Source organism: Ambystoma mexicanum, chromosome 2q, assembly GCF_040938575.1.
Source record: "Ambystoma mexicanum isolate Mex_15411 chromosome 2q, UKY_AmexF1_1, whole genome shotgun sequence".
In the NCBI taxonomy this organism is placed as follows: Eukaryota; Metazoa; Chordata; class Amphibia; order Caudata; family Ambystomatidae; genus Ambystoma; species Ambystoma mexicanum.
Genome location: NC_090924.1, coordinates 444,035,166 through 444,062,203, shown reverse-complemented (window position 1 = coordinate 444,062,203; position 27,038 = coordinate 444,035,166). Strand labels below are relative to the sequence as shown.

General features: G+C 47.2%; 1 protein-coding gene across 1 annotated transcript in view; it reads right to left on the bottom strand.

Annotated features, from left to right (window-relative positions):
• Positions 1 to 27,038, bottom strand: part of LOC138569491 (scavenger receptor cysteine-rich type 1 protein M130-like) — a 512,555-nt gene that overhangs the window by 152,972 nt on the left and 332,545 nt on the right. The window contains exon 13 of the mRNA XM_069647512.1: positions 3,929 to 4,243. Within this exon, the coding sequence (XP_069503613.1) occupies positions 3,929 to 4,243 (315 nt within the window). The remainder of the gene's footprint in view (positions 1 to 3,928; positions 4,244 to 27,038) is intronic.

The following is a 27,038-nucleotide window of genomic DNA, read 5'->3' as shown; positions in this document are numbered from 1 at the left end:
CACCCGGGGGGGTGAAAGCGGATCCCGCCGAGCTCACCGGGGCGGGGGGGAGGGGTGTGCTGCGCGATCTCAAGGCGGTGGAGTCCTGCCCACGTCCTGCGCGGGATCCTGCTGGCGGTGAAGGGGAGCGGGGGGGGGTTCGACGGGTCCGCCCCCCCTCCGTGTCTCGTACCTCTCAGGCCGCGGCTTCCCTTGGTGCTCCTGTTGTGGCTGGAGTCCCCTCACCCCGAGGCGTCCCGGCTCGCGCCTCTTGAAGGGGGAGGCGAAGGCCAGCGCCGATGGGTCCGCTCGCTCCTCCCCGGGCTGTGCTCGCGGCCTGCCGTGACGATCCCGCCACAGCCGCCACGTACACGGATCTCCGCTGTCCGGCGGTCCCCGGATCCCGTTGTTTCGCCCTGCGGGGGCACTGGGGGATCACCTCTTCGTTCGGCCCGCTGCGCTCCGTGGGGGGGGCTCGGGGGGGGGCTCAAATCCCATACCGGCCCGGCCTTGGGAGGAGCTCGCAGATCAGGCTGCCATTGCCCGGCTGAAACCTATTTAAGGACAGAGAGATAAGGAATGCCAGAGAAGCTGCACCCTTTTGCAAGGAGATAGTCAAGTTCACTTAAAGAACATTGCCTTGTATGTAACAGTAGCCTGGAAGAGGACAGCAAGATGTTTAATAGCAAATTGTGGACTAGTCAACTGACCAAGATCCTGCAATATATGTGTAGTGAACTTGTGTATACCATTGTGGGACTTGCTTGGAAAATGTTAACAGTATTTGGTGTTAGTTGTTATTCGTGCGTTTGAGCTTTAGCGGTTTTAAATGATATGGCTTGTACAGACTTATGAATTTCAGGGGCTTCTTAAGTTCAATACTAACTGTAGACAGAAATAATGGTGTGCAAGGGTAGATCCTTGTGTGTTAATGATATCATTGACGTTTATTCATATATATACCAATGCATGTTGCCCTTCATATGATTAATTAGGGCTTACATATTTTATTATATCATGCAATTTAGACATCTGTCTAGATTGATTCATTTTAGGGAGGCCATTTATAGAGTTTAATTTCCAATCAGAATAACCATGTGCTTAAATGTGTATTTACTTCCAGGGATGCTTTTGCTCTGAATAACCATGCCATTACTGTGCAATATGTATATGTTACATTATATATAGCAACGCACTAAGCACTTGGGCGGACTACCGACGTAATCATTTATTATATTTTATACGCATTGGAATCCACAGGATTGTGTTTGTATGATTTTATCAGTATTTTAATTGTGTGAATTGTTGTTTATGGTTTAAAGGCAATGCTGAAACACTCCCAATATTCATCATGTTATTTATATGTATTATTGTTATTTATATGTTTGTTTTTATGGATTACTCCAAAACAAAGCATGTATTGATTTGTTGATTGATTGACCCAAGACCACCCAGAAGAGCAATACACAAACAACACAGGTCAGGATCCCCACAGAGAAACTTCACAGTGTTCCCCCTGAGATTCAAACTCAGAGATTCAAACTCAGCACACTTATTTAAAGCATTTCTTGTTTTTACAAAAAAAGATACATGCTGAAAACAGATAATTACATTATGAAAGAATTTAGAAACACAAATACATCTATCTGTGGCATAAAAGTGTGTGATGGAAGATCAACAGAACACACACAAGCCAAACATGTAAACTTCAAAACCTTTATTAATGTTGTCAGGGCAGGTGGGAGGAAGGCCTACAGATAACTAACGAGAAATAATAAGGGGCCCTGTGCTAAAGGTGTGCTGATGGCACCACTCCAAGTGCCCCATGCGCCCAACTATGGGAATGCCTCTTTCCCAGAGTTACCTAACCAGATTCCCTCATCAGCCTCATTTCTAGGGATAGACCACTTGAATTGCGCCTTTGCAATCTAATTCCCAGGGATATAGTCCCTTACTCACATGGTGGCAATCTCAGTCCTCAGGGTAGAGTGCCCTGCTCGCTTCTTGACTCTCTCCTATCGGCAAGTATGTAGTCCTCCTTTCTTAGGAAGGTAACTGTCAGGCCTAGATATACCCACCCTCTAACCATGTTAGACTTTCTGTGCCAACACAATACCCGTGAACACATTCCTATCAGCAAGTATTACCTACTCCTTGCATAGGATTTCTGTAAGACTGTGATATTGTCAACCTACACTGCCCTGCTGGATCCTTTCAAAATTGCAATAGCCAGAGAGTCTCACCCTCTGGTGAAGTGACCCTCCTGGAACAATAGGCAGTTTCTTCTGGATGTATTTCTAGGCAGCGGGCATGGGCCTTGTCTGGGTTTTCCCAACAACAACTTTCCTGGTCTGCATCTTCTCTTCCTTGGTCCTCCTCTCCAGCTCCAGCTCCTACTCCTACCTTTCTGGGTCTGCCTCCTGGTCTGGAACCAAATAAGTGCTTTTTACTGCATAGTTTTCAGCTCTTTTATAAGACCCTTGATTTTTCTGATTACAAGACAAAGGTTTTGATTGGTTATTTCCTGATCTCCTTTTACTCCCAGAATATGATTAGATATTCATCCTTTTCTCTTGTTAACTTTGAGCAAGGGTTATCATATTGCCAGATTTGACCTCAGGGAGAACCCTGTTCAGCAAATGGGGCCTATCGGCGGTGATATGTTTATCCCTGCAAATTCTACGAAAGCCTTTTTATATGTATGTTTCAGAATAGCTCCAATCCCTACCTTAGCCATAATGTAACACAGGTACAACCACCAAGCGGCAATTTGTGGAGGCTCAAATGATTTCCAAATGTGTGCCATGCTGATGTAGGTGGCTAACAAAAGTGCTCACTTTACTCTCATTCCGTCAAGGTAATAAGCTGCCCCTTCAACCACAGCACCCATGAGAACAATAACACATCTGAGAGGGAGCTTTGAATGTAACATTTCAAACAAGCCAACTTGAAGAACAATAAAGTGAGCGGCCGTAATTAGCACAGCAGAGATGGGAGACTGTGAAGGAAAACAGGAAAGCTCAGTAAACGCGAGTAAATAAAAGCAGGGTTTACATGGAGAAAAACGTCAGCAAAGGCTGGGACGAGAACAGGAGAGGGGTGAGAAAAGTAGCGGAGATGGGCTGAGGAAAAAAGAACACAGGATAAAAGGAAGGGGTTACTAACGGAGGGAGCAGAAGCAAAGGGCCATGTTGACAGCGTAATGCTTAGATAACTGAGTTAAAGGAGCAGCTACAAAAAGGGCGGTGGTGGGCATGAGGGAGTCAGATTGTTGAGGCTGGGTTGGGTCTTCCTCTGTGCAACGTGCAGAAGCTAATTGCTGTGTACGTCTTTCAGTGTTGTGCATTTGTATTGAGTGTTTTACTAGTCTGGAATCCTAAAGGTTGTCTGACGTGATTTGTACAGAAAATGGTGGAATGTAGGATTTTAAGTTTCTTTTCATATTGAAATACTTGTTTTCCCTATATGATGTGCATTCCAGCACTCTACCCAGACACTATGAAGTTTAGCCTCGGCCACCTCCTGCAGTTCCTTTCTAGTCCGTCCCTTGCGCCACCATGCGGACACAAGTCCACTGGAACCCGGGCCAACACCGCAAGTTCATTTCACACAATGCCAGTGAAAAAGCAGCTATATGGTACCCGTGCCATCTCACTGCATTCATCAAATGGCGTTCAACTGGTAAACGAGTAACGATAGGTGACGGAACCCATTACAAAGGCTCAAATGAATATTGATTTATGTTCCTTTGATTTCAAAATATACCGCTAAACTATTTTAAAAAAGGAAATACGATATCTGATAATTCACTCACAAACTGTTTCATAAAATCTATATGGGGTACAAATCTGGTGCTGGATGTCGGATCTGGCGAGAGCTGGCCCAATCACCAGCGCTGAGCATCTCCGTATATTTAGGAGTTCTGATCCCAGAAACCTCTGTGTCTTACCTGAGCACACCACACTGGCAGCCGTTCCAATGGGGCAACTGTCATGAATGCCCCAATTCCCCCGACAGTGCCAGAGCTTAGCGTGCTGGTTGTCGCATTCAATCTGTGTCAGCACCGCGGGCGCCTGGCTTTTCTCAGTGATGGAGGTGTGGTAGAGCAGCTGGGAAAAGCCACACTTATTAGCTTGGCAGACCAGGTCCGCAGTCTTCTTGTTCCAGGTTTGATTGCAGACGGCGCCCCAGATACCATCGTAGAAAATCTCCACACTACCATCACAACGAGAGTGGCCGCCCTTCAGTCTGAACTCCAAGGAACCTGCAAGGCAAAGGGGGAACGTTACACAATTTGCATCCTTCTGTCTTCAAGCCTCACAGCATCTGAGAGCAGCCAGGTGGTAGCTCTCTTTACTGAAAGAGAGGAGCAGGAATACAGGTCTGGATTTGCATTACTTCCTACACAATGCTAATAACAGCCATCCTAGAATTTAATTTAGCCACCGTGTGCATTTAGGGCAGCCCACTGTGTGCCTGTTTGAGTCCCCCCTCCTCCATCGTCCCTGTGAACACCATGGAGTCGTCCTCTCTTGCAAAATAAAAAGAGGTGACGGCTGGATGGTTTAGATTTAATCTTAAACTCTGGCATTGCCCTGGGCAACCCTCCAGACCGTGGTTCTTCTCCTGCCAAGCCATTACGGAAGGGGAAAGACCATATGCAAATCAGACCTGGTCCCACCCCAAAAGTGGCAGTCCAGCCCGAACTGCTAGGTCACATCCCTTATGCACAAGACCACAAGCATCCCCAGACATGTTTCAGCCTTTTTGGGCCTCATCAGTGAGGAGTAGCTTGGGTCTCTAGGCCCAGCAGGCACAGGACCCCATTTATCTTTCAAATGGCAGAATGGTTAACCCTTGACTAGAAGTGTTGTTTTCGATTGCTTCCTGTTTGGTTACATATATAACTCCTGTTTAGGAGATAGTAGACCTCGTGGTCGATGGCTGTGCTCCGCATGTGACTCACGCAGAGCACCACCATCTACAATAGCAAAGAGCCCTATAGTTTGAAAGCCAAAGAAACGTTGTGTATTTTGACACAGACGATGACTTGCACTAGGGGTGGGCATAGCTGTTCACCTGACCTTAGGGACCCAATCACACTCCTGTTCACCATAGAAAGTATACCTAAATGTTCCCCTTAAGCCTATCATAAACCCGCATAGGTTTTTGCTTATTTTGCCACGCAGTATGACAAGTCACAAATGACAAGTTTTGGTTATAAAAGAGATGTTTTTTATGAAATGCCTTGAGAGACTTATGCTGTGGGTCGTCAGCTGACACCCGTTGTACTCCCTGTTAGACATTTTCAATCCAAAACAGTTATTTTTTTCCAACATCCTGAGTGGTGCGAGAGTAAGATCTGCATCCCTATCCATCCCACAAAGCGCTACCTCGCTTAAAGGGCCTACGGGTTCAGCTGTGCTCGGGGGCTGAGTTCATTAGCTTATTGTAAGAACATCGCAAGTTATTGTATACACAGATTTACACTGTTGAGACTCGGGTCCAGGCACTAGAGCAGGAACACAAACAGATGGGTTGTCAGAGAACCTCCCGTTAGCTGTGGATCGCTGGAAGGGAGCTGCAGGCCTTAGTCACGGTGGCAGTGACCAAATCTCTTTAGGCACCAAACAATTTTACTACTCTGGGAATAATAAGGCAAATAGGATTTTAGAGTGGAAGTTGCAGCGTCTCCCGACTAGGAATCACATAAGAGATCCTTGGTCCCCTGGGGGCTAAATCTGTTCTGGCAAGGTAGCTAAGCTAAACATCCTCACCGATCATTACACTTCCCTGTTTCAGGCAGAGGTTCTAGATGTCGAGCAGCAGTGGCACCACCTTCAACGCTTATACCTCCCCATGATTACATGGGAGGATAGACAGCAGCTTGAATGCCCAATTGAAGAAGAGGAAGTCCTATGAGCTATTCGGGCACTTCCCTTTGGCAAATCGGTTGAACCGGATGGGTTTTCAATAGCTTTTTACAAATAATTTGCAGCACAATTGGTTCCACCGCTCACAAGACTGTTCAACAATTCTTCAGTAACTGCCACTGTGACCTCCCCTATGGTGGGCTCACACCTTACCCTGTCTTAAATTACGATGCACGCATTTATTTCAAAGTCCTAGCCTGCTGTCTCAACCCTTTACTCCCTCGGTTGGTGGGACCAGATAAATCAGGTTTTATTCAAGCACACGATAATATTCGGAGGGTGATTAATGCTGTAGAATAGTGAAATAAATGGAAACTCGATGCCCCTTCTATTGCTTGACGTGATTACAGCTTTCAGGAGCATAAACTGGTTCTATTTAAAGGAAGTCTTAACAGCTTTTGGTTCTGGCTCTAATTTCATGAAACTTGTCCTTGCAAACTCCTCTTGCCCTTGGGTGTCAATTAAAATGAACCATAAAGTTTCAGACCCAATCCCTATTCACTGATCCTCTGGATCCTCCACAATCATGATTCCAACCAGGATTCGGGACAGAGATTGCACTATTGACAGTTTGGGACGATCTCTTGGAAACAGCAGATCGGAGGGACATGTGATTATTGACCATGTTGAACCTATCTGCTGCATATGACACGGTAGATCATGAGATCCTGTTGAAGCGGCTTGGGGAGGTTGGAAAGATCTATGGACAAGCCCTCTAGTGGTTTGAGTCATTTATGAATGGAAGGGAACAAATGGTCAAACTTGGAGGATCCTTGTCAGGCTCCTTTATACAATTGTGTGGGGTTCCACATGGCTTCTCACTCTCTCCTCTACTCTTTAACTTATATGTGAAACCCCTTATGGACATCTTGAGGAAACATTGCTTTAAATTCCATTCTTGTGCTGATGATACTCAAGTGTTCCTGAGAGTTGAGGGATCAGAGGAGACCTTTGAGTTAGTGGAACAGTGCTTAAAGGAGGTACAGACATGGATGTATGGCAACCAGCTGTTGTTGAATGCCAACAAGACAGAGGTTACATTATTTGGCTAAAAAAAACATCACCTGCAACATAATAAGCAGGCATTGTCACCATGATTTTTGGGCTCACAGCTGGACTTTTCTCAAAAAATAAAAAATCTGGGTTATTTGTGGGAAGACAATATGGGATGTGGGGCACAGGTCAGCGCGAAGGTGCAGTCGGTTTTCTAAACCTTATAAATGTTGAGACAGATCTTGCCATTCATAGCAAATGGGGTCAGGGCAACAGTCGTGGGGACTCTCATCAATTCGCTACTGGATTATGGTAACACACTGTGGTCAGGAATACCAGTATTCCAATTGCGGAGACTGCAAGTGGCTCAAAGTTCTGCAGTCAGACTGGTGTTCACGGTGGTAAAATAATCCCCAATTCTCCAATCTAAGACGTTCATTACACTGGCTGGCTGTGAAAGAGCGCATAGACTTTAAAATTCTTTGTCTTGCTTTTAAATGCATGAACCAGCTAGCTCCAAGTTATCTATCGGATAAAATCATGAGCTACACTACAAGCTTCGAATTACACACATGTGACAAGAATTTGCTGCATGTACCATGGTCTAAATACGTGAGCAAAGGGGACGGAAGATTTGGAGTCTATGGACCAAGACTTTGGAATAGCCTCCCAGAGACTATTTGAGACCTGAAAACACTCACTGCATTCCGTAAGGCTGTGAAGACTCATTTATTCCGTTAAGGGAACACTGATGTTCAGCTACTGAATTGTGTGAATATCCACGACACTTGATTATTCAGATACTCCACTTGTTAACCGTTTTATGGAGTTCGAACAGGTAGGACTAGGTATCCCTTTGGATTACCTTCCCTGGCTCCCATTAGATTACCGCCCTTCGAGACATTCCCTCCTGTCCTCTACCTTAGTCACCATTGCATACTGGGATAGGGCAAATCATAGGCACTGACTTACTACCCATCCTTCTCCGTTGATGGCGGTCTTTCACAATCCATTGTTTACCCCTGGCCTGGCTAGCAGAGATTTTCTCAGATGACCCCCTAACTTTTGAGCAGTGTAAAACGACTTTTGCTTTACTGGAATCCGAGAGATTACATTATGCACAACTTAGACATTGGGTGTCCCATCCCGAGACCAGGGAGGGGGGAGGAAGGAATCTGTGGCCTTTCGGGAAGTTGGTGTCATTCAATATTACCTTTCATATGGTCTCTAACATATATAAGCTTTTGGTAACAGATATGGGAAAAGAGATGGAGGCTTAAATGAGGAGGTGGGAAAAGGACTTAGATCACACAATACCAATAGCATTGTGGGATGCTATGTGGAGGAGGGCCTCTAGGGCATCCATATTTACCAACCTATTGGAGAACTCTTACAAAATTCTCTATCGCTGGTATCTTACACCTGACCATTTATATGTACTATATCTACTGGTTTCCCATAGTTGTTGGAGGGGATGTGCGGAGGTCGGATCCATGGTGAATATATGGTGGCATTGCCCCATCATTAAATCCTTTTGGGCTGCTTTTACTACTCTAATTCAGAAAATTGTGGGCATTCGGCTTCCCCTGTATCCTCTGGTGATTTTGTTGGGCGATGTGGATGATCAGGAGGTCTTTACCATTAGGGCCTCTCACTCCGTTCTATCTAATCATATGCTCACAGGTGCTAAATTGGCCATCGCCCAACATTGGAGAAAGGCGGAAGCCCCTTCACTCAATATGTGGCGGGCGAAAATGTGGTACATCTGCGCCAGGGAGAAGATCATAGCCACCCTCTCTGACTCTTTACTTAAATAGAGACGACTATGGGACCCTATTGTAACCTTAGTAACTTTGGATTATTGTAGCCCACGTATTCCCCATCAATGGAAATCATTTTCGTTATTGTAAAGAGGGGACATTACTTGTGGAGTGGATGGACGCGATCCTGAGGTCCTGGGTCATGTATTATGGGTTTTGATTGTTGAACGCCAGACCCTGGTGCATATTTACTTTGGACTTTCATGAGCGATTAGACGGCCTCTTCAACGTTTGGATTTATTATTATTTCTTTCCTACCCCCCACTTGTGTACACATCAGAACTGATTATAAATATGTCACTATGTTTTTGCTATACCTCTTCCTGATTGTCACTTTTTCTTTTGATTTGGCTTGCTGTTCTTGCCGTTATTTGATATATTGCAAAATTTGATAAATATACTGTTAAAAAACTGTGTGGATTACTCTGACCACTCTCTTCTCCCTCTCTCTCCCTGCTTCTTTATTCCCCCACCCAAACCTAATACTGCACACCTACGCTCCTTCTCCTCAAGTCCTCCCACAGACGAGCGCCCATCCAGAGGACAGCCATGTCTTCTAGATCCTCTGCTGACCCCTTTCTCCACAGGAGATTGAGAAAATTGCACCTGTGCATTTCTCTTTTTGGGGTTTCATGTAGCGCAAACCTAACTAGAAAGAAACAGAGTGCTGTGCATGTTGTTGATGGTAACATATAAAGTGAAGAGGGGGTTTCAATATTTGACTTGGGATATTCCAGCTATGAGAGTGGGCTGTGATGTGGGAGTACAAGGAGCCTAATTGGCACCTCTCACCTGCTCCCATCCCTCTTTAACATTTCCAATTCTGTTGGGATCTTTAATTCTTGCTTTAAAGTAGCTACCCCCCTTCAGCTGATCCTAACACTCCTGCTAAAACACGTATCTCCTTCCGTACTATTCTAAAATCCTAGAAAGGTTTGTATTTGACAGGATCACCATCTAACTTGTCTCTCATTACCTCTGGAACCCTCTCCAATCTGGTTCCTGCTGCCATCATTCTACTAAAACAGACCTCAATACAATTTTCAATGTTCTGACCTCCACTCAGAAGTGCTCCTCTGTCCTTATCCTTCTTGAAATCCTAACTGTCCTTGATACAGTTCGTTACCACTCCCTCCTCTATATTCTTGTTAACCTTGGAATCCAGGATACTGCTCTAGATGGGGTTGCTTGCTATCTCTCATCGCATCGTCTCCATCTCATAGAACATGACCACCTCTGATATGACCTCTTGGCCTGTTAGACTCCCCAAGGATCAATGCTTGTCCCTCAACCTATTAACCTTCAGCTTTCCTCCCTCTGTAAACTCATTTGCTCCTTTAGGTTCCCCCTTCATCTATATGACATCCAAATTAACTTCCCCTTCCCTACTATCACTCCTGACCTCTCTGCACTTATTTCAGATTGACCATCAGCAATCCACCAATTCAATGTTTTTTGCTTAACTCTTTGAAGGCCGAAGTCCCCTATGATCATGAGGTCCTTCTTTTATAACATTCTTAATCACCACCATTGTATTACTGCTGCCGCAATTGGCCTTCATGATATCAGGAAAATGTGCCCTCTCTTCATCTACCATCCTGTATAAAGTCTACTACTAACTCTAGTACTCTGTCACCATGACTACTGTGATGATCTCCTCCTTAGCCACTTCCTCTGCTTGTCTTCCTGCTTGACAACATACTTTTCTTCACCACACCCTCCCTCTCAATTTCTCCCACTCGTCTCCCACTTTCCATCACTGCCTCCATGCTGGGTGGCTTTTTATAAAAATGGGTGCCTCTTCAGATTCCTAGTACTAGTCTCCAAATCCATCAATGAACTTGCTTCACTCCCTTGCCTGGGCAATACTCTCTCTCGCTATCCTCCTAAGTCAGCCTTCACTCCAACAACATTCTTGCTCTCTCCATTCCCTGCTACTCTGCACAATTGCTTGTTTTCCTCCTGCCCCCTTCTTGCTCCTCTCACGGGAACACACTACTCTACCATGTCAAAAATATTACTACCATCCACTCATTAAATGTGCACTGAAGCTCCACCTCCTAGGCCTAAAAGGTGCACTCTTAACTACGGTCCATCCACCCAATCTTCCCTACCCCTAACTCCACTGCACTTAGGACCTTGTTGTGACAGGGTTATGACTCTGTTAGGGGGATAAAGGGAGAGATGGGGGGACCGCATCTTCTGAGACCCCCACATGTGCCAGGCATGTGTATTCTGGTGCCAACCTCTGTTGCATAATTCCTTCCAGCACTTTTTCTGAACAGTGTTCTCTCTTTTCCATTTCAGATCTCCAACTCCCACAGTGCACCTTGGAGTAACTGGGAAAACCCAGACCAGAGCGAGAAGAACAGAGTCAAGAACAGCCAGAAGATGGGCTTCAAGTTTCCCTGCCATACAGAAATGAGACATCCAACACCAGACCTGACAACCTCAAATGGACCCCAGGAAAATGGGGGGCCAGCAGAAAACGAACTGGTAGTGAGGAGAGACTGCTGGGGAAAAGGGGATACCCAGAATCCCCTCCACCCCCCAGTCTGAATTGGTGACAGAATTCACCACCAGTAGAGGAAGGCCACAGGGAGAACAAGCAGCCCGAGTCCTTGGCTGCTACCACACCAGAGATTGTTTCCAAAACCATGCTGGACAAGTGGGTTTTTAGAGCCTCTCACCTGTGTAACACAACTTCTGGGGAAAACACAGGCACAGATTGGCTCTTTGAGTCAAGTGAGCGCTGCAGCCAATGGAGGCAGGGGGACGGGGTAGAACCAGAGTATAAATGAGACAGAAGGCAGAGTGTGGGTTGTCCGAGTGAGGTCAGACGGGGTGAAGACATACGAAAAGACCAAGAGACCAGAGGGAGAAAGGGTGGGACAGAGGAGTGAAGTGAAGTGAATCTGCAAATGAAAGAGTGTTTGTGAAGGTGAGGTTAGCAGTGAGGAAAGAGTGTGAGGTATGAGTAGAGAAGTAAGGTAGTAAGTAGAGTGAAAGGCAGTGGGTTTTGGCAGAGAGTAAGGATAGTAGAGAGGGGCATAGAAGTGGAGTGCGAGGAGAATGGTGCACGGAATAAGTGAAGAGGTATGAGAATATTGAGAGCAAGTGTATTGGGATAGTGAGCAGGGCACTATATCCCTGGAATGGTGAGCAGGGCACCATATCCCTAAGTAGGGAGCGATGAGAGGGGGACTAATGAGAGGTGAGAAGAGGTGTGTAGTGAGAGGAGAAGTAGAAGTGCAGAGAGGGAGGGGAGAGTAGTTTTAGTTCGGCGAGGGTAGAATGGCAGTAGTGGGGAGAGTAGTAGTAGTATGGAAGGAGATGCAGTAGTGTGGAGGGGTGGAGTAGTAGTGATGAGGAGAGCGGAGAGTAGTAAGGCTGCAGAGTAGTGATGACTAAGATCAGAGTGGAGGTAATTGGTACAGCGAGAGAGAGAGAAGAACAGCAGAGGGATAGAGAAGTATGTTTCTGCGAGTGTGAGGAGAGACGATGGGTGAAGTTGGAGGGGACACAGCAGGAGCAGATACTGGAGAGCGATAGAGAGACATAAAGAGAGGAACATCTGAGCAGGGAAGGATAAGACCCAGCGGGTCCTGAAACCCTTACGTTGTACCACCATTGTGGAACTTAGAGCAGGGACGGCATAGACTGTTCCCAGGCGGAGTTTAGACAGATGAGGAGTTTGCCTCTAGGCCATCACACTCCATATAGCAAATAGCAAAGAACTTAAACAGAAGGGGAGCCCAATCCCAGGATACCATCCTGGGTTTGATAGACACCTGAGCTGGGCTGGGGGGCAGCCCTTAGAAGCCCCCCTTTCCAGCCTGGTGCATTACATTGAATAATCTGCCTGTTGCTACATTGATGAATCTGCACATTCTCACCATAAGCTTTTTATTTGTAGATCCAAGGTTAAAAACCAATACCCTGGCATTTTCCTGGAGCCTCTGTGAGTTATTAAGGCCATCTCTCACATTGTACATATCCAGTCTCCTCTGACTGTTGTCCTTTGTGTGTCTTAACCTGTCCCTTGTCTAGGTATCTTGTATTCCCACACAAAACAAATATCAACAGGTCAGCCACTCATTATCACTCCTGTCAAATGACTGCACAATCTACTGTTGTTTCTGTTATAAGTGTTTCTGGTCCAAACACCATATTTTCTCAATCACTATAATAAAATATACTGTGGTGAACCATAAAAAGGACTCAGACCACAGTGGGTCATGATTCAAGGTGGCTTATTTAAATAAAATGTAAATGCCTATCTGCCGTGGTCTAAGTGTACTAAAAGAAGGAGTGGAACTATGTTCCCTACTGACCTGCCCCTTCTCCCCACAAACCCCATCACCATGCACAATGCAAACCCCCAAACACATGTGCCTGCTGTTTAAGGGAACGTTAATTGCAATGCACTGAAAGTGCACGTTTCAACTTCTTCCTACACTTTTATTTGAAAAGGAAACCATTCCAGGACGGTTTCTTTGTAAAATAAAAGAAAACGAACAGTAAAACCTCATTTAAAAAAGTAGAGGAGCACCCCCCTCACAACCGCTCCCGCACTCTACGACCACTGCCTATCTGACCATATCGCTATGAGGGAAGTTCCATATCTTCTAAAACAAAAGCTAAGCGTGCTCGTCGAATTCTAAATGAAATAGTCCGAAGTCCACATCCTCGATAACTAATTGGCCGTACCACTTTAGAAAATCTAACTAAAAGCAAAAAAGGAGGCTTGCACAACAGTCTCGGAATGGGCTTCTGCCTGGCCCAACTTGTAAATGACTTATTTTCAGTCTCAAAGTTCCCTTGGAATATATGGCCACAGTTCACAGTCTTCTTAAATAGTATGTTGGTAAAAAATACAAATATCCTCTGTGTTGTTTTCTCTTCCTCATTTAGAAAAGAAGAATTCTTCTTATTTTAATTTTCTCAGAGTTTACCAGTGGTCAAATTAGTCCGGGGTCAATTTAAACACACTTCTCTGTATCCCACCTGTGTGGCACTGGGACTCCCCACAGTCCTGTGGTTATTTGGTAGGTATATTGATTCTCAGTGCAATTAAATAAGCGTGGGACGTCTGCTCGCTCGGGTATTGCTGGTTCCCGTTTCCCAGTTGGCTTTGCTAGCCTTGCTGCAGAGGATTCATACTCTTTTCAAACTGTTCCGTGTAGGACGTATGCCCATACAACTTTATCAGTTCCTCACATCTCTGTCGGCCTTCCCAGCCTTGACATACAGCACACGTATTCCTTTCAGTCCTTTGCACATAGGCCATGTGCCTGTTTGATTCTCTTAGATTCTCGTACTGTTGGCGGCTTCCCCAGCCTTCATATACAGTGTTTGAATTTCTTTCACTCGTCCTGCCCCTCGGGTTCTCGTACTGTGATTGGTTTGGTTTTAATACTCTTGCAAACCTAAGTTCATAGCCCTCACTGGCGTCCTCCCTTTTTGATAGTATCTGCTTTCCCCTCAGTACTCGTCTCGTCAGCAAAGGCACTTGCCATGTGGAGCTCAGACACCCGGGCTCTTTTCCTTCGTCTGGTCTCGGCATCGGCTGCGCGGCGCCAGCCCCACCACCATTTTCTAGTGGTTGCACCACCACGGATGACAGATTTCTTTCATCTCCATCTCTCTCCTGATCAGAGCCTCTTGCTCGGTCGGAGTGCCCACCTATCAGCCTCCAGCTAGCGGGCCTCGCTTCCTGCCTGCCACTGCTGGTTTAATGGCTTGGCATAGCTCTGCACCTCCAGGACGTTGTCTATAAAGAGGCACACCTCTGTGTAGCAATGACTCTTCTCCCTCTGTAGTAGCCTCTCTCACATTCGCTGTCCGCTCTGCTCCTATGCATGTCAATCAGAACAAAATGAATTGGGCCCGCCTTCTTTGATAATGGCATTCAGACGATGTTCAGCACAATCTGAAGCCAACTGGGTGAAAGAAGGGTCTTTGTTAGTTATAGTGATAATGGGAGATGGCAAAGTGTTTCCAGCAGCCATATAGGCAGAAAGTGTGTTTTGGACTAGGCGTTCTTATTGGAATGGAGTCCTTCTCCTCAAGAGGGGAGTCACTCCCAGTGAGGTCCCACTTGCCCAGACCCTAGGAAGGATCTTTCTTAGAAGGCTCACCTCCCTAGCCTCGAAAGGGGTGGCGCCACTATGGGCAGAAGGGAAGAATCGTCCAGATTCGTCACAACACATTTTACATCTTTTGAATCCAGCCCACAGTAATATTTTTGCTTAATTTGTCAAAACAAATTTCAGGCAAACGTACCTCTTTAATAAATGTTGAGTCACAGGCTTGAATGTCATTAGTCTTGTGCTATAAGCCTAAAAGTACTTTGGGCATTTCTTAGAAACAAGAAGAGAAGAGAAGTTGCTTAGGGCCACGTTGCAACTTATTCATTTAGAATTTGTGCATATGGGACGTTTTGAGGAGGGAAATAAGGGAGAGAGTCTGTTTGGGTGGGAGTACTTTTGGAAAGTTGTTTGAGGAAGTCAATATAATATGTAGCTGTTTGATTTTACAGTTGTACCTTTTGAATTATATTGTTTTTACAATTTATTGCATGGATTGTTTTTAAATCGTGCGTGTATTGTATGATTGTGTAGCATATCGATTAAGTCAAATGCACTATCTAATCAGGAAACATTCATCCTTAAGTTGATGAAGGCCAAGATTGCATTGATTGATGTTTTATTTATTTGAATTAATGATATTTTTTAAATAAGCAGAGAACACGGATGAAGATATGAAAAAGTATGCAACTTAGTGTTCAGACACAAACACACATAGACAAACACAGACACCAATCATAAGGGCTTTAACAGACATACTGGGCCTCATCTTGAGTTGGGCGGTATCCCAATTGGGATACCTCCCAACTTTATTTGCGTTACCACCCACCCATCCTACGGTATTACCGCCAGATCATGGGTTGGGCAGCAAATGTTTTTTTTTTTTGTATTTTTATTTTTAAAAAATGTATTTATTGCATTTTGTAACAATACAACCAGCAGGGCCTCAACGCGGCCTCATATAACTCCCTTAGAACACCCTCCCTCCCTTCTTTACCTTCCTCCCACCCTCCCGCCCATCAAGACCGTTGCAAACTACACCATAAGGTATATATATTTTTTCATTCTGAAATGATCGTGCTTTCGCCCGAGGAGTCCACCATCTTGGGGCTGAATAGCGTCATTGTGAGCTCCACCCATTGCAGTAGATCGTCAGAGGTGTCCTGTCCTTGTTGGCATTGGGCGATCTCCCAGGCCCCTGTTTCGGCATGTGTCCATTTGCGGAAGTCTTCCCACCACGTTGCTAACCTCGGGGCCTGGGGGCGTTTCCAACACATGGCGATGCGTCGTTTCGCAAGTATATACATTAGGTCCTTTAGCCTATTCAGCGGCCTATTTTTCCTCTTCCTGAGGTATCTTCCCAGAATGCATGCTATGGGCGTTTGCACCTCCAGGGTGATGTCGGCCTCTGCAACTTTGGTTTTGATTTGTGCCCAAAAGGTTTGCATAGTGGGGCACCCCCAGAACATATGGGTCATGTTCGCCTGGGGTTCGTTGCACTTGGGGCATCCCGTGGTGTTGGCTCCGCTGAATCTAGAGATGATTTCTGGGGTGAGGTATGCTCTGTTCATTATGTAGAATTGTATTAGCTGAAACCTGCCGTTTCTAGATACTTTTTTGTGGTATCTAGTGATGGTTTCCCACTCTGCGTCTTCAAATTGCTGTCCAAGTTCATTGTGCTGGGCCGTGTTGTAAAGCAGTGTTTCGTAGATCCTAGAGGTCTCATGGCCCCCTTCTGCTGCCGCCAGTAGGCTTTCGATCCCTTCGTGTCCGGTGTCTAAGTTTTCCGTTGATGGCCAGCGGGCAGCTAATCTTTTTACCACAGTGTTGTGTAGTAGGAACTGTCCCGTGTGTATTCCTGAGGCTTCATGTAGTTCAGCAAAGGTCAAGATGCCCTGTTCATCCACCAGGTCCCCCAGGGTGGCAACACCGCATAGCTCCCATGTGTCTCTTATTATTTTCCGACTCCCCGGTCTGTTTGCCATGATTGCAGCTATCGGAATCTGTGCGGAGTAAGGGTCTTTTAGGTCCATAGCTTTGCAGGCTCTTTTCCAAATCTGGATTCCAAGTTGGACCAAATGCGAGTACCGGTGTTTTTGGCCTGACTCAGCCCAAAGCAGGTCTCTTAGCAGCATTTGGGTGATTCCTGGCTGCAGCAGGCGGGTGTCTGTAGAGGCGTCGTCTGCCATCCATTGGATCACATGTTTCAGCTGTCCAGCCAGATAGTAAAGTTCAAAGTTGGGGACCTTTAGGCAGCCTTTGTCATAGGGTCTCTGCATCGTGTCCAGGGCGACTCTGTGCCTTCCTTCTTGCCACAGGAATTTCCTGCAGAGCTTATGCAGGTCGTTAAAGAATTGACGTGGTATATTGTGTGGCACGTTGGTGAAATGATAAAGCAGCCTGGGTAACGCTACCATTTTGAGCAGTCCCACTCTGCCAGCCACCGAAAGCAGGAGCCTGCCCCAGAAGTCCATTGATTTCACTAGGCCTTCCTTTGCCCTGATTGTGTTAAGAGCGTGCTCCATATTGGGGTCTCGATGGATTGTGAAACCCAGATATTTAAAGGAGGTGGGTTCACATTTTAAGGCTAGTGTGGGGAGCTCGTTGGCCTCAAGTCCGCTCAGGGCCGCCAGGGGGAACAGGCAGGATTTACTGTGGTTGATTTGGATCCCCGTAACTCTGTGAAACCCTTCCAAAGTCTCCAATATGTAAGGCAGTATGTATTCGGGGTTCTTCAGGTAGAGGAGCATGTCATCTGCATACATAGAGAGTAAATGGGTTACCCCGTCTATCTCGATGCCCGCGTCTCCATATTCCTTCCTAATGTATTCTGCAACAGGTTCGATGGCAATAATGTACAGCATGGGGGACAGGGGGCAGCCCTGTCTAGTGCCTCGGGATAGCCACCATTTGTCTGAAAAGGTGTTGTTGATACGCACTCTAGCCGCTGGGTTGGTGTAGATGAGTGTAACCCATTTAATAAAGCTGGGTCCCATTCCCATTTTGGACAGGGTAGCTAGTAGCCATTTCCAGCGAACCGAGTCAAATGATCTGGAGGCGTCTAGGGACGCCACCACACATTTCTCTTGTCTACCTTCGGTGCTGTAAATGACATGGTGCAGTTTCCGTACATTTTCAGTGATAGTCCTGCCCGGCACGTACCCCGTTTGGTCTTGGTGGATTAGGATCGGGATGGCCCTGCGCAGCCTCATAGCTAGTATTGCCGTCAGGATCTTGCTGTCTGCGTTTAGTAGGGACAGGGGTCTATATGACCCACATTCTGTGGCATCCTTATTGGGCTTTAGTAGCGGGATGATGGTTGCTTCCCTCATGGTGTCCGGGAGGTGGCCTAATTCATATGCCTCATTGAACACTTGGGACAATAATGGGGCCAGTGTGTCTCCATAAGTCTTATAGAACTCTCCTGGGAGTCCATCTGGTCCTGGTGCCTTCCCGGTGGGTAGCGATCTGATGACGGCCGCCACTTCCTCTGGGGTGACGGGGCCTTCTAGGGACTCTGCTTTTTGTTCCTCGAGGTGTGGTAGCCTTATGATATCTAACACATCCTCTATTGCCATGTCAGTGTGTAGAGGGCTTGGTAGTACTCTGCAAAGGTGCGGTTTATGTCTACTTGTGAGTGTATGTCTAGGCCGTCTGCATCCCGGATTTGACAGATGGGTTGTCTAGGGGCTTCTCGTTTATACAGCCACGCTAACACCTTTCCGGGTTTGTCACCTAGGGCATGGCTTCTTTCGATGTGTTTGGCGTAGCTGAGCCTACCGAGCGCCTCCCAGTGTTGCAGGCAAGCCTGCTTTAGTTCGACCGTTCTGCGTATGTGGGCGGGGTCCGATGAGGTTGCAGCTTCTAAGTGTCTTAGCTCGTCTTCAGCACGCGTCAGTAGGGAAGTGATGGATTTTTGGGCTCCCCCTGCGGCGGCTATCATTTCCCCTCTGATCACTACTTGCCTCCCATGCAGTGCTGATACGCTGGACACTATCGATATTTATCTGCCAGTAGGCAGATGTACATTGTCGTATTTGTTCGCAAAAAGTCTTGTCTAGCAACGCCTCACTTCGGAGCCTCCATGTGGGTATAGGGGGCCTGGGTGCAGTTAAGGACCATGTGGTTGTCAAGGGAGAGTGGTCCGATAGCATTCTAGCCAAATATTGAGTGTCCTCAAACGTGTCCAAGTGTTCATCACTGACTAGTATGCTATCTATTCTGGTGTGTACTGGGTGCGGTGGTGAGTAAAAAGAGTAAACTCTACCTTCAGGGTGCTGTGCTCTCCAGAGGTCGCTTAGGCATATTGTTGTGTGAGGGCCTTTAATATTTTTGCAGGAGGGGAGGGCTGGGAATGTTTGCTGTCCGATCTATCTACACATGGATCCAGGGTGCAATTGTGATCTCCTCCCCATATTAACATGCCATTCCGGCATGGGCTCAGCCAAGTGTACAATGAGCGAAAGAATACTGTGGCGTCATGGTTTGGGGCATAAGTGTTGACCAGGCAGAGTTCTCTACCCTCTATGGTGCATCGTATCAGGACCATTCTACCTTCGTGGTCAATGTTGGTGTGTATCACCTTGATGGGAATGGTGGGGGCTATCCATATTAGCACTCCCCTAGCATAGCTAGAGTACGTGGTACCTATTAAGGTTCCCTTCCACACTTCGGCCTTCGCTGCTAATTTCCGTGCGTTCAGGTGGGTCTCTTGTAATAGGGCAATACCTATCTTGTGGCGTTTAAGGAAGGTGTGGACTCTGTGCTGTTTGATATAGCTGCTCAGACCTCTGACATTCCATGTCATAATCTTGATCGTATTAGCCATGAGTGTGGATTGGGTAAAAGTTCCTGGGTGGGCCGCGCGGTGGTGCCAGGCCCTGAGTCTGTTAGTCTGCCATGCGGCGAGCGGTCTTGGTGGGTTCTTTTGACATCTTTTGCGCAGATTAGTGGTGTGTAGTGGCTTTGTCGGTCTTGATCTTCCCTGTCCCAATAAACGATAACCTTCAACTGAACTTGTAACGTAACACGTCTAGCGGGGTGTCCCTCGTTCTGACTTTCCCGTTTCTGCCCCATGGACCTGGGTCCCTAGGTGCCCTACGGGCGGGTAAATTACCCAAAAAGAAGATAGTTCCGGGGCGGGTGTAGCTTCACCTTCTGATGTCGCAAGTGTGAGTTACTCTGTGGCCGGTATGGCTCCGGTTGCATCTGGGTTGCCGCCTGTCATAGTGTAGTTCTGAATGCCTGGTAAATTCTGCCTGGGGATGGTGTGAGCGAGCACCTATGGCTCGGGCTGTTTTGGCTTGCGCTGTTTCGGTTCCCAGTCGGGGATCTGCGCTCTGTCCATCCATTCTGCTACTTCAGCTGGGGTATCGAATAAATGGGCTTTATTATTGTGTAGGACCTTCAGTCTGGCCGGGTACAGAAGCATGTATCGCAGTCCTGCATTTTTCAGTCTGGCTTTGGTGTGGTTGAACAGGGCCCTACTTCTTTGGATCTGCAGGGTGTAGTCGGGGTAAATGGCGACCTTCGCAGAGTCTCTTTGTATGGAGTCGCCCAGCCTGGAGAAGGCTAGAATTGCTTCTCTGTCCTTATAGTTCAGTACTTTAGCTATTATGGGCCTGGGTGGATTTCCAGGGGGCGGTCGTCTGGCGAGGGATCGGTGGGCTCTTTCGATGGTAAAGCCTTGTGATAGCTTCCCTGCACCGATTTCATGTATAAGTAGATCTTCAACGTAATTCGTGGGGTCATTGCCTTCAATTCCCTCAGGTAGTCCGATGATTCTGATGTTACTTCTGCGGGCCCTTCCTTCGGCCTCGTCGGCTCTATCTTCAAGGTTCTTCACCTTCTGTACTAAGGCGTCTACTTCTTTTGAAAGCTGCGCTTTAGACAAGGAGTGTTCTCGTATTTGGGTCTCTAGAGTGTCTGTTCTACTGGCGATGGAGCGCACATCTTGCCTCAGTAGGTTCAAGTCGATAGCCACCGCATCTATCTTGTTTTCCATGGTTTTCTGTAGGGTCATGATGGCCTCCAGTAGCTGCGAATTCGCTGGTTCAGGCGCTTCTGCGTTTGGCGTCTCTCCACCAGCGTGGGTGGCGTCTTGTTTGGGTGCCCCAGAGGCGGTAAAAGTTTCCATGGTGGTTTGCCTGTGCTTGCTCCTAGCGTTTTTGGCAGACATAGCTTGAGTGGCAAGGCGGCCTAACGGGACACTTAAAGACTTTTGGTGGTGGTAGGAGCAGCCTATCTCTTGAGGAGCCCGTGATCCGATGTGGCCCGGATGTGTTGCCCGCTCTCCACCGGGCCGCCCACGGCGGGTTGGGTTGATCCGCGGGAAGGCCGGGGCAGGAGGGCTCTCGTGGCGCCAAGGCCCTGCGGGGAGGACTTCTGCAGGCGTGTGTCGGGAAGGCGCTCTGAGGTTGTGGGCCTCAGTGCACCAAGCTCGGGGGAATCGTCACCCCGCTTCGAGGTATGGCCTGGCTGGTGTCTCGTTTAGTGGTTGCTCGGTACCCCGGCCACGGGAAGTCTCACTCCGCCTCTGCGGCCCCGGCGTAGATCGGGACCATGGCGAGAAGCATCGGAGATCAGGGCACCAAGGGGGTTGCAGTCTGTATCTTAGCACCGGGCCTCATGTTTGCTCGGTCTTGCACTGCCAGCTACACTTGCTCGTGTCGTTGGGGGTGACTTCACCTTCTGTCGGCTAGTCCGGGTTTGGTTTGGTTGGACTGGGGCACACAATGTCCGTGTCTCCCGCCCCCGGCATCAGCAGTATGCTGCCCAGCGCTCGGTACCCAGGCGCGGGGCCCTCAAGGTATGGGGGTCCAGATCCCCCCCGACTCCTTACCGCCCCTCACGGCCTCCTCCTGCACTTGATCAGAGGTCTCTGCGTTGCCTCGGATGCGGTGAACGCCTCGGGCCAGCCCGTCTGTCCCTCGTCCTCCTGCCCTTCGTCTCTGGATTGTGTTGCAGTGGGGCGAAGCCTCGGTCCCGGCTCCTCCCGTCCGCTGGTTCCACGATCTTCCGGGAGGCCCCCTGGATCCCTGTCCCAGGCTGCTTAGCAGGCGGAGGGGCGCCGGGCCGGCCCCGTGCCCCCCCCCTCGCACTCAGCGCCTGTCGCGCACCGCCCGTGGCTTCACCAGGCCCCCCCCCTCCGACCGGGGGCACCTGGGCACTGTGTCTCTGTGTGCTGGTTCGGGTCACTCGGCGCACGTCCTCTGCCGCCGCTACCGAGTGCCGCAGGTCTGGCGGCTTCTCAGTACAAGGCGCCGGCGTCCGCAGAGTGACGGGTGTCTATGCAGCTGCCATTTTCGGGCCACGGCGTCTCTCCTCCCCTTCGCCGCGGTGCTTGAACGGGTGAACGGAGCCGCCTCAGGCTTCAGCTATGGCATTCGTGGTCCGATGGAGTAACTTTCAGTTGTTCTATCGATCGAGATATGGGGTTAGCGGCGGATCATTTGTCGTATCAGACGGAGCTCACCCAAGGCACGGCTTCTTTACATGGCGGTTAGCCAAGCCCCCTCTGGTTGGGCAGCAAATGTTATTCCCCATTCGGTCCTTGGGAAATATTGGGCACAATTACAGCCGGCGGGATCAGCATTTTTCAGGCGTGTTCACCCCGAGCTCTGAGCTGGGGTTAAACACACCATACTCATGATTGGGCAACCCCTTAAATGCACCGGTAACCCCATTACCACTGCATTTAAGGGCTACCGCCCAACTCGTGATGAGGCACACTGAAAAGGTTCTATCCACCATGGAGGACGGATGTCTTTTTTACTATGTTTATTAGAACCAACTGTTGTCTTTACCCATTCTTGTTTATGTTGATAAAGGAAACAATCATTCATAAAGAGGATGCACTGTCTGGCCCTAATAAATCCAGGCTAATATTAGCAATAGGGCTATTTTGACATTAAAATGGCTGCTCACCAAGGCACACGGTGGTGCAGGCAAACGACATTCAGGATCTACACCTGCCTCAATAATGCAACCCTGTTCTATCTATAACAATGCTTCTGGCTCACACCTCATTGAGTCAAAACCAGCAAGGGAACTGTATATAATACATCAGGCTGGAGGCAAGCACAACAGGCACCTCCCATGACCCATAAACAGGAAACGCCTGCACCCAACTTCACAAATGGATGTTCCTCATCCACCCAACCCCGTAAGTAAGGAAAATACTGTTGGGAATTTTCGTTGCTCCTAATTCTAGGCCACTCTCATGGCTCACACATGTGTGGGGGTGTGGGGGTGGCAGGCTTGGGGCTTCTGACGAGTCTCCCTCCCAAACCTTGATGTGATATCCCTGTCTCTAGCACACCATTACATCAGGCATCCCCCCACTGTGTGTTCCTTCCGAATGTGTAGACTGGGACTCGTCTTTTTTTCTGTCTCCCAAATCCAGTGATATCTGTTAAAAGGCTAAATGGACCTTGCTACTAAATCACTTCTATGGAAACAAAAGCCTTTCTGCCTATGCAGGTCTCCTGCCTGGCTCAGTGCTGAATGCAGGCTGTTAGGTACCTACCCTTAAGGCCTGGTAAATGACCCCAGATCGCTAGTATCCCTTCACCCTGCCTGGCACATGCATGAAGAATTCTCACCCCACTGGTCCAACACTGTGCCTCACCTGATGTCCCAACAGATCTTCCCCTGTGGCCCTGCCTTCCTCACAGAAGTACACTCCTTTCTATGTTGTGCTCGGCTCCCTTCAAGCATCAGCCGGAAACTCACAATTTAAAGAGACCAAAGAAACCCGTGTTTTTTTAACTGACGTGTCTCAATTAATGTATTCAATCACAGTGAAATAATACAAAAAGTGCATTGATTGGCAATTCATGATAATATAGAACCACACATTTTGTCCCTTGGCTTCTACCTGCATGCGCAACAGCTTGGAAGTTCTATAGTGATGCACCTGAGGGGGACAGACGAGGGCCATTGATCTTAAAAGTTTCGAGACTTGAAATGGTTTCCCATTTAGAAGCATTGTTATAAAAAGTAAATCAGGCATTTTTAAGCACTCCCTTGTGATGAATGGAGTTCAGCCCTGAGGAAGACTGTGTCGTTGGAAATAATTACCCATGAGGCTGAAACTTGAGTAGGCTATGAAGAAACAGTTAATTAGGCATTTTCAAGTGAATGTTTAGCCCTGTGTGCCAAGGGATTAGCCACCGGGTACACTCGGAAACAGCGGCACATGGGTGGACATATTTAAAGTGCCAGACCGTAGTTAGTGGTGGTCAAGACTTGATGGTTTTTTGCCCAGATTGCTATATTTTGCACATTGGACAAGGTCTATGATTGGTCTCTGTCAACATTGTCTTATGCAGCGTGTGTGTTGCGAGGGAGGACGTGTGTATGAATTTTGCGATGTTTTATGGTTTATGGTCATAAGACCGAAAAAAAAAATATCAAAAAAAAAAATATCGAAACAAAAGGCAGAAAAAAAAAGTCGAATTTTTTTTAATGACGTTTTTTATTCGAAATGGGGGGGTCCCCCCCCAAACCCCCCATCCACCTTTTTAAATATTTTTTTTTTTTACCATTTTTTTTTAATCCTGGACCCCAAAATAAATATATAATTAAAAAAAGAGAAATTCGCCTTTTTTTCGTTTTTTTTTCGACCTTATTGTTAGTCGAGATTTTCTTTTCGAGATTTTGACCGACCACCATGTTTTTATATCATATGAAATATGTATGGTTTTATATTATCATGTATCAGAAATCAATGCACTGTTTGCATTATCCCACTATGATTGAACAAATTAATTGAGACAGGTCAGTTCAAAAGAACTTCTATAAAAACCTGTTTCTTTGATCTCTTTAAATGGCGATGTGCCTATGAATATGCGCAGGATCGCCTGTTTGTGCTTATTCCTTGGACTTCCCATGAGTCCTGTGCAACAAACGATGCAGGTGAGACGATCTTGTGTGTATGTGGACATTCACTCCCCCATCCTGAATGAGATCAACACCATCAGGAGGACATTCAACTCAAAGGGTCCTCCCCAGTTACGAGGATAACGTTGTTCAAAGAAGTGGAATGAAGAGATGGATTTCTTTAAAACAGTGCACGGTTTTATGACTTTGTTATACATCTATTCATCAGACCAGTATCCGAGCCTTTTTAAAACCTTTTGCACCTGAAGCCGTTTATTATTGATTTAAAAGTTCAGTGATATACTAGCCACTACATTCAGCAAGAAGTTACAAAGGGATGTCATCCACTGTGGAGGCCATTTGAAGTGGTAAGAATGGGTCAAAGGAGGTTGATGTTTGATATTGATATTTTATTTCTATTGCGCTCATACACAAGTGTTTCAGAGCGCGATAAGGCACGGGAGGAGAACATGGGAGCACAAAACAACGATATTACTAGGCCCAGCAGAGGATGTGAGTAGCAAAGGTTAGTACTTCACTGAGGGGACTAAAGTGTAAGGTCCAGAGAGGGGGATACAACAATCATTTAGTTGACTGAGAGCAAATGCAGAAATAAAGGTTTCAGTGGAGTTATAAGTGAGTTGGAGGCAGGAATCTTGCATGTTCAGTAGGTTAGACTTTTTTTTCTGACTTCAATGACATCCAAGTCCCTTCCCCCACTCTCTTTCAAACAATTAAGGGGAATATGATTCCCAAAACACAGTATATCCAGTTCTAAGCTTGTCTGTCACTCCTTCACCAGAGGAAGCCCAAGTCCTAAACAAATGAACTTTTCAAACAAAAAACAACGCAAGTGACAGACAAATCCACAAGGGGCCCAGCATGCCACACCAAACTATCCAAATGAGCACAGAAAAAGAGGGAAGCATACAACATCCAGAACTCCTAGTGTTAGGAACTTCTTCTCCTAGAGCAACTTTTCCTCCATATTCTATGGACTCCCAAACAGTTTGCTTTTGTTTTTACATCTTGTCCTGACATTATACAATGAAGTGAAGCCTTCTGCTTCATTCTAATGGCCTGTTGCTAATTTGCTATGAGGAAAGTGGCTAGTCCTTCAGACTATCAGTACTGAGGAACTATGCTTTCCTTTTTTATTTATACATGTTATCTGTTTTGGGTAGCTTTTTCATATGGCACAATGCATCTTCCTATGCACTGCAATGGGGATACATTTGTACCACCATAGACATACACTCAAAGGATTTTTGGTTACTTTTAAATGTGCCTAAAGACAAGCTGGTGGCAGCAGTTATATTTTTACAATTTTTACTGTACTTTTAGTTAGCTTTCTTGCGTTTGCCACGTTTGGCTACTAACTGTGGCTAGTGCCCTAAATTGGCCATGCCACAAGGTTTTTCCTTTGCTCTTTGGCCATTTTGTTATTTAACCTTCTTCCTGCCTTGCCAGGTCATGAATGTCCTTTTATGGCCACACATTTGCCTGGGAAAGCAGTGCTTTTAGTGGGATAGTGCAAGCCATGTGTGGTGGAAGCCAGGAAGTGGGTTGGGACTCTCTGGTCTCAATCCACAGACTGGTTCCGGTATGTTTAGAGTGTATCCATGAGTTTGCCCACAGTGGTCCATGTTTGGACCACTGTTGGAGTGTGTGTGTGGGGGGCAGATCCTTCTATTGGAGGGCTTGAGTTTCTGCACTCACCTGCATTTAGGCATAGAAGAGGAGTCCTGCAGCCATTCCAACAGATCTGAAGAGGAGCAACGTGTCCGTTGTAGCTGTGCAGATGAAGGAGGACCCATGGACCCGCCCTGAAGAGGCCTGGTGACCATCTGTTGCTGCTGTCCCGGTAGAGCCCTGTCTGGCTACTGATCTCAGAAGACCCTCATTGGTGCCTCAACCTTTTGGCTGGTGGGAACAACCAACCATGATGTCTTGTCATGGCCCTGCAGTTTGGAGTCTTTGGAAGTGTCCCTGGACCAACCGGCGGAGTGACCAGCTCCATTTTGGGCTACCACTCCATAAGCATCGCCGTTCTGTGTTTTTGTCCAGAACTTTGAGTCTCCATCTAGTCCCATAAGTTGCCTTCCTGCTAAGTTTCAACATCCCAGCATCAAGGGGTACGGAATTGGAAGGCTTTGTTTGACCCCGACTACTGAGATGCCTGCTGTCGCCGTGCATGGTGACAATAGCTTGAATCAGCCATCCCCATCTAGTAGAGTGTTCAGAAGAGTCCTGCATCGGTGCCTGCTGCATTCGTCCATAGGAAAGGGTTGCATTCTGCTCTTGTACCCAACCCAAACTTTGCTTGCAGCTGCAGCCCCTGG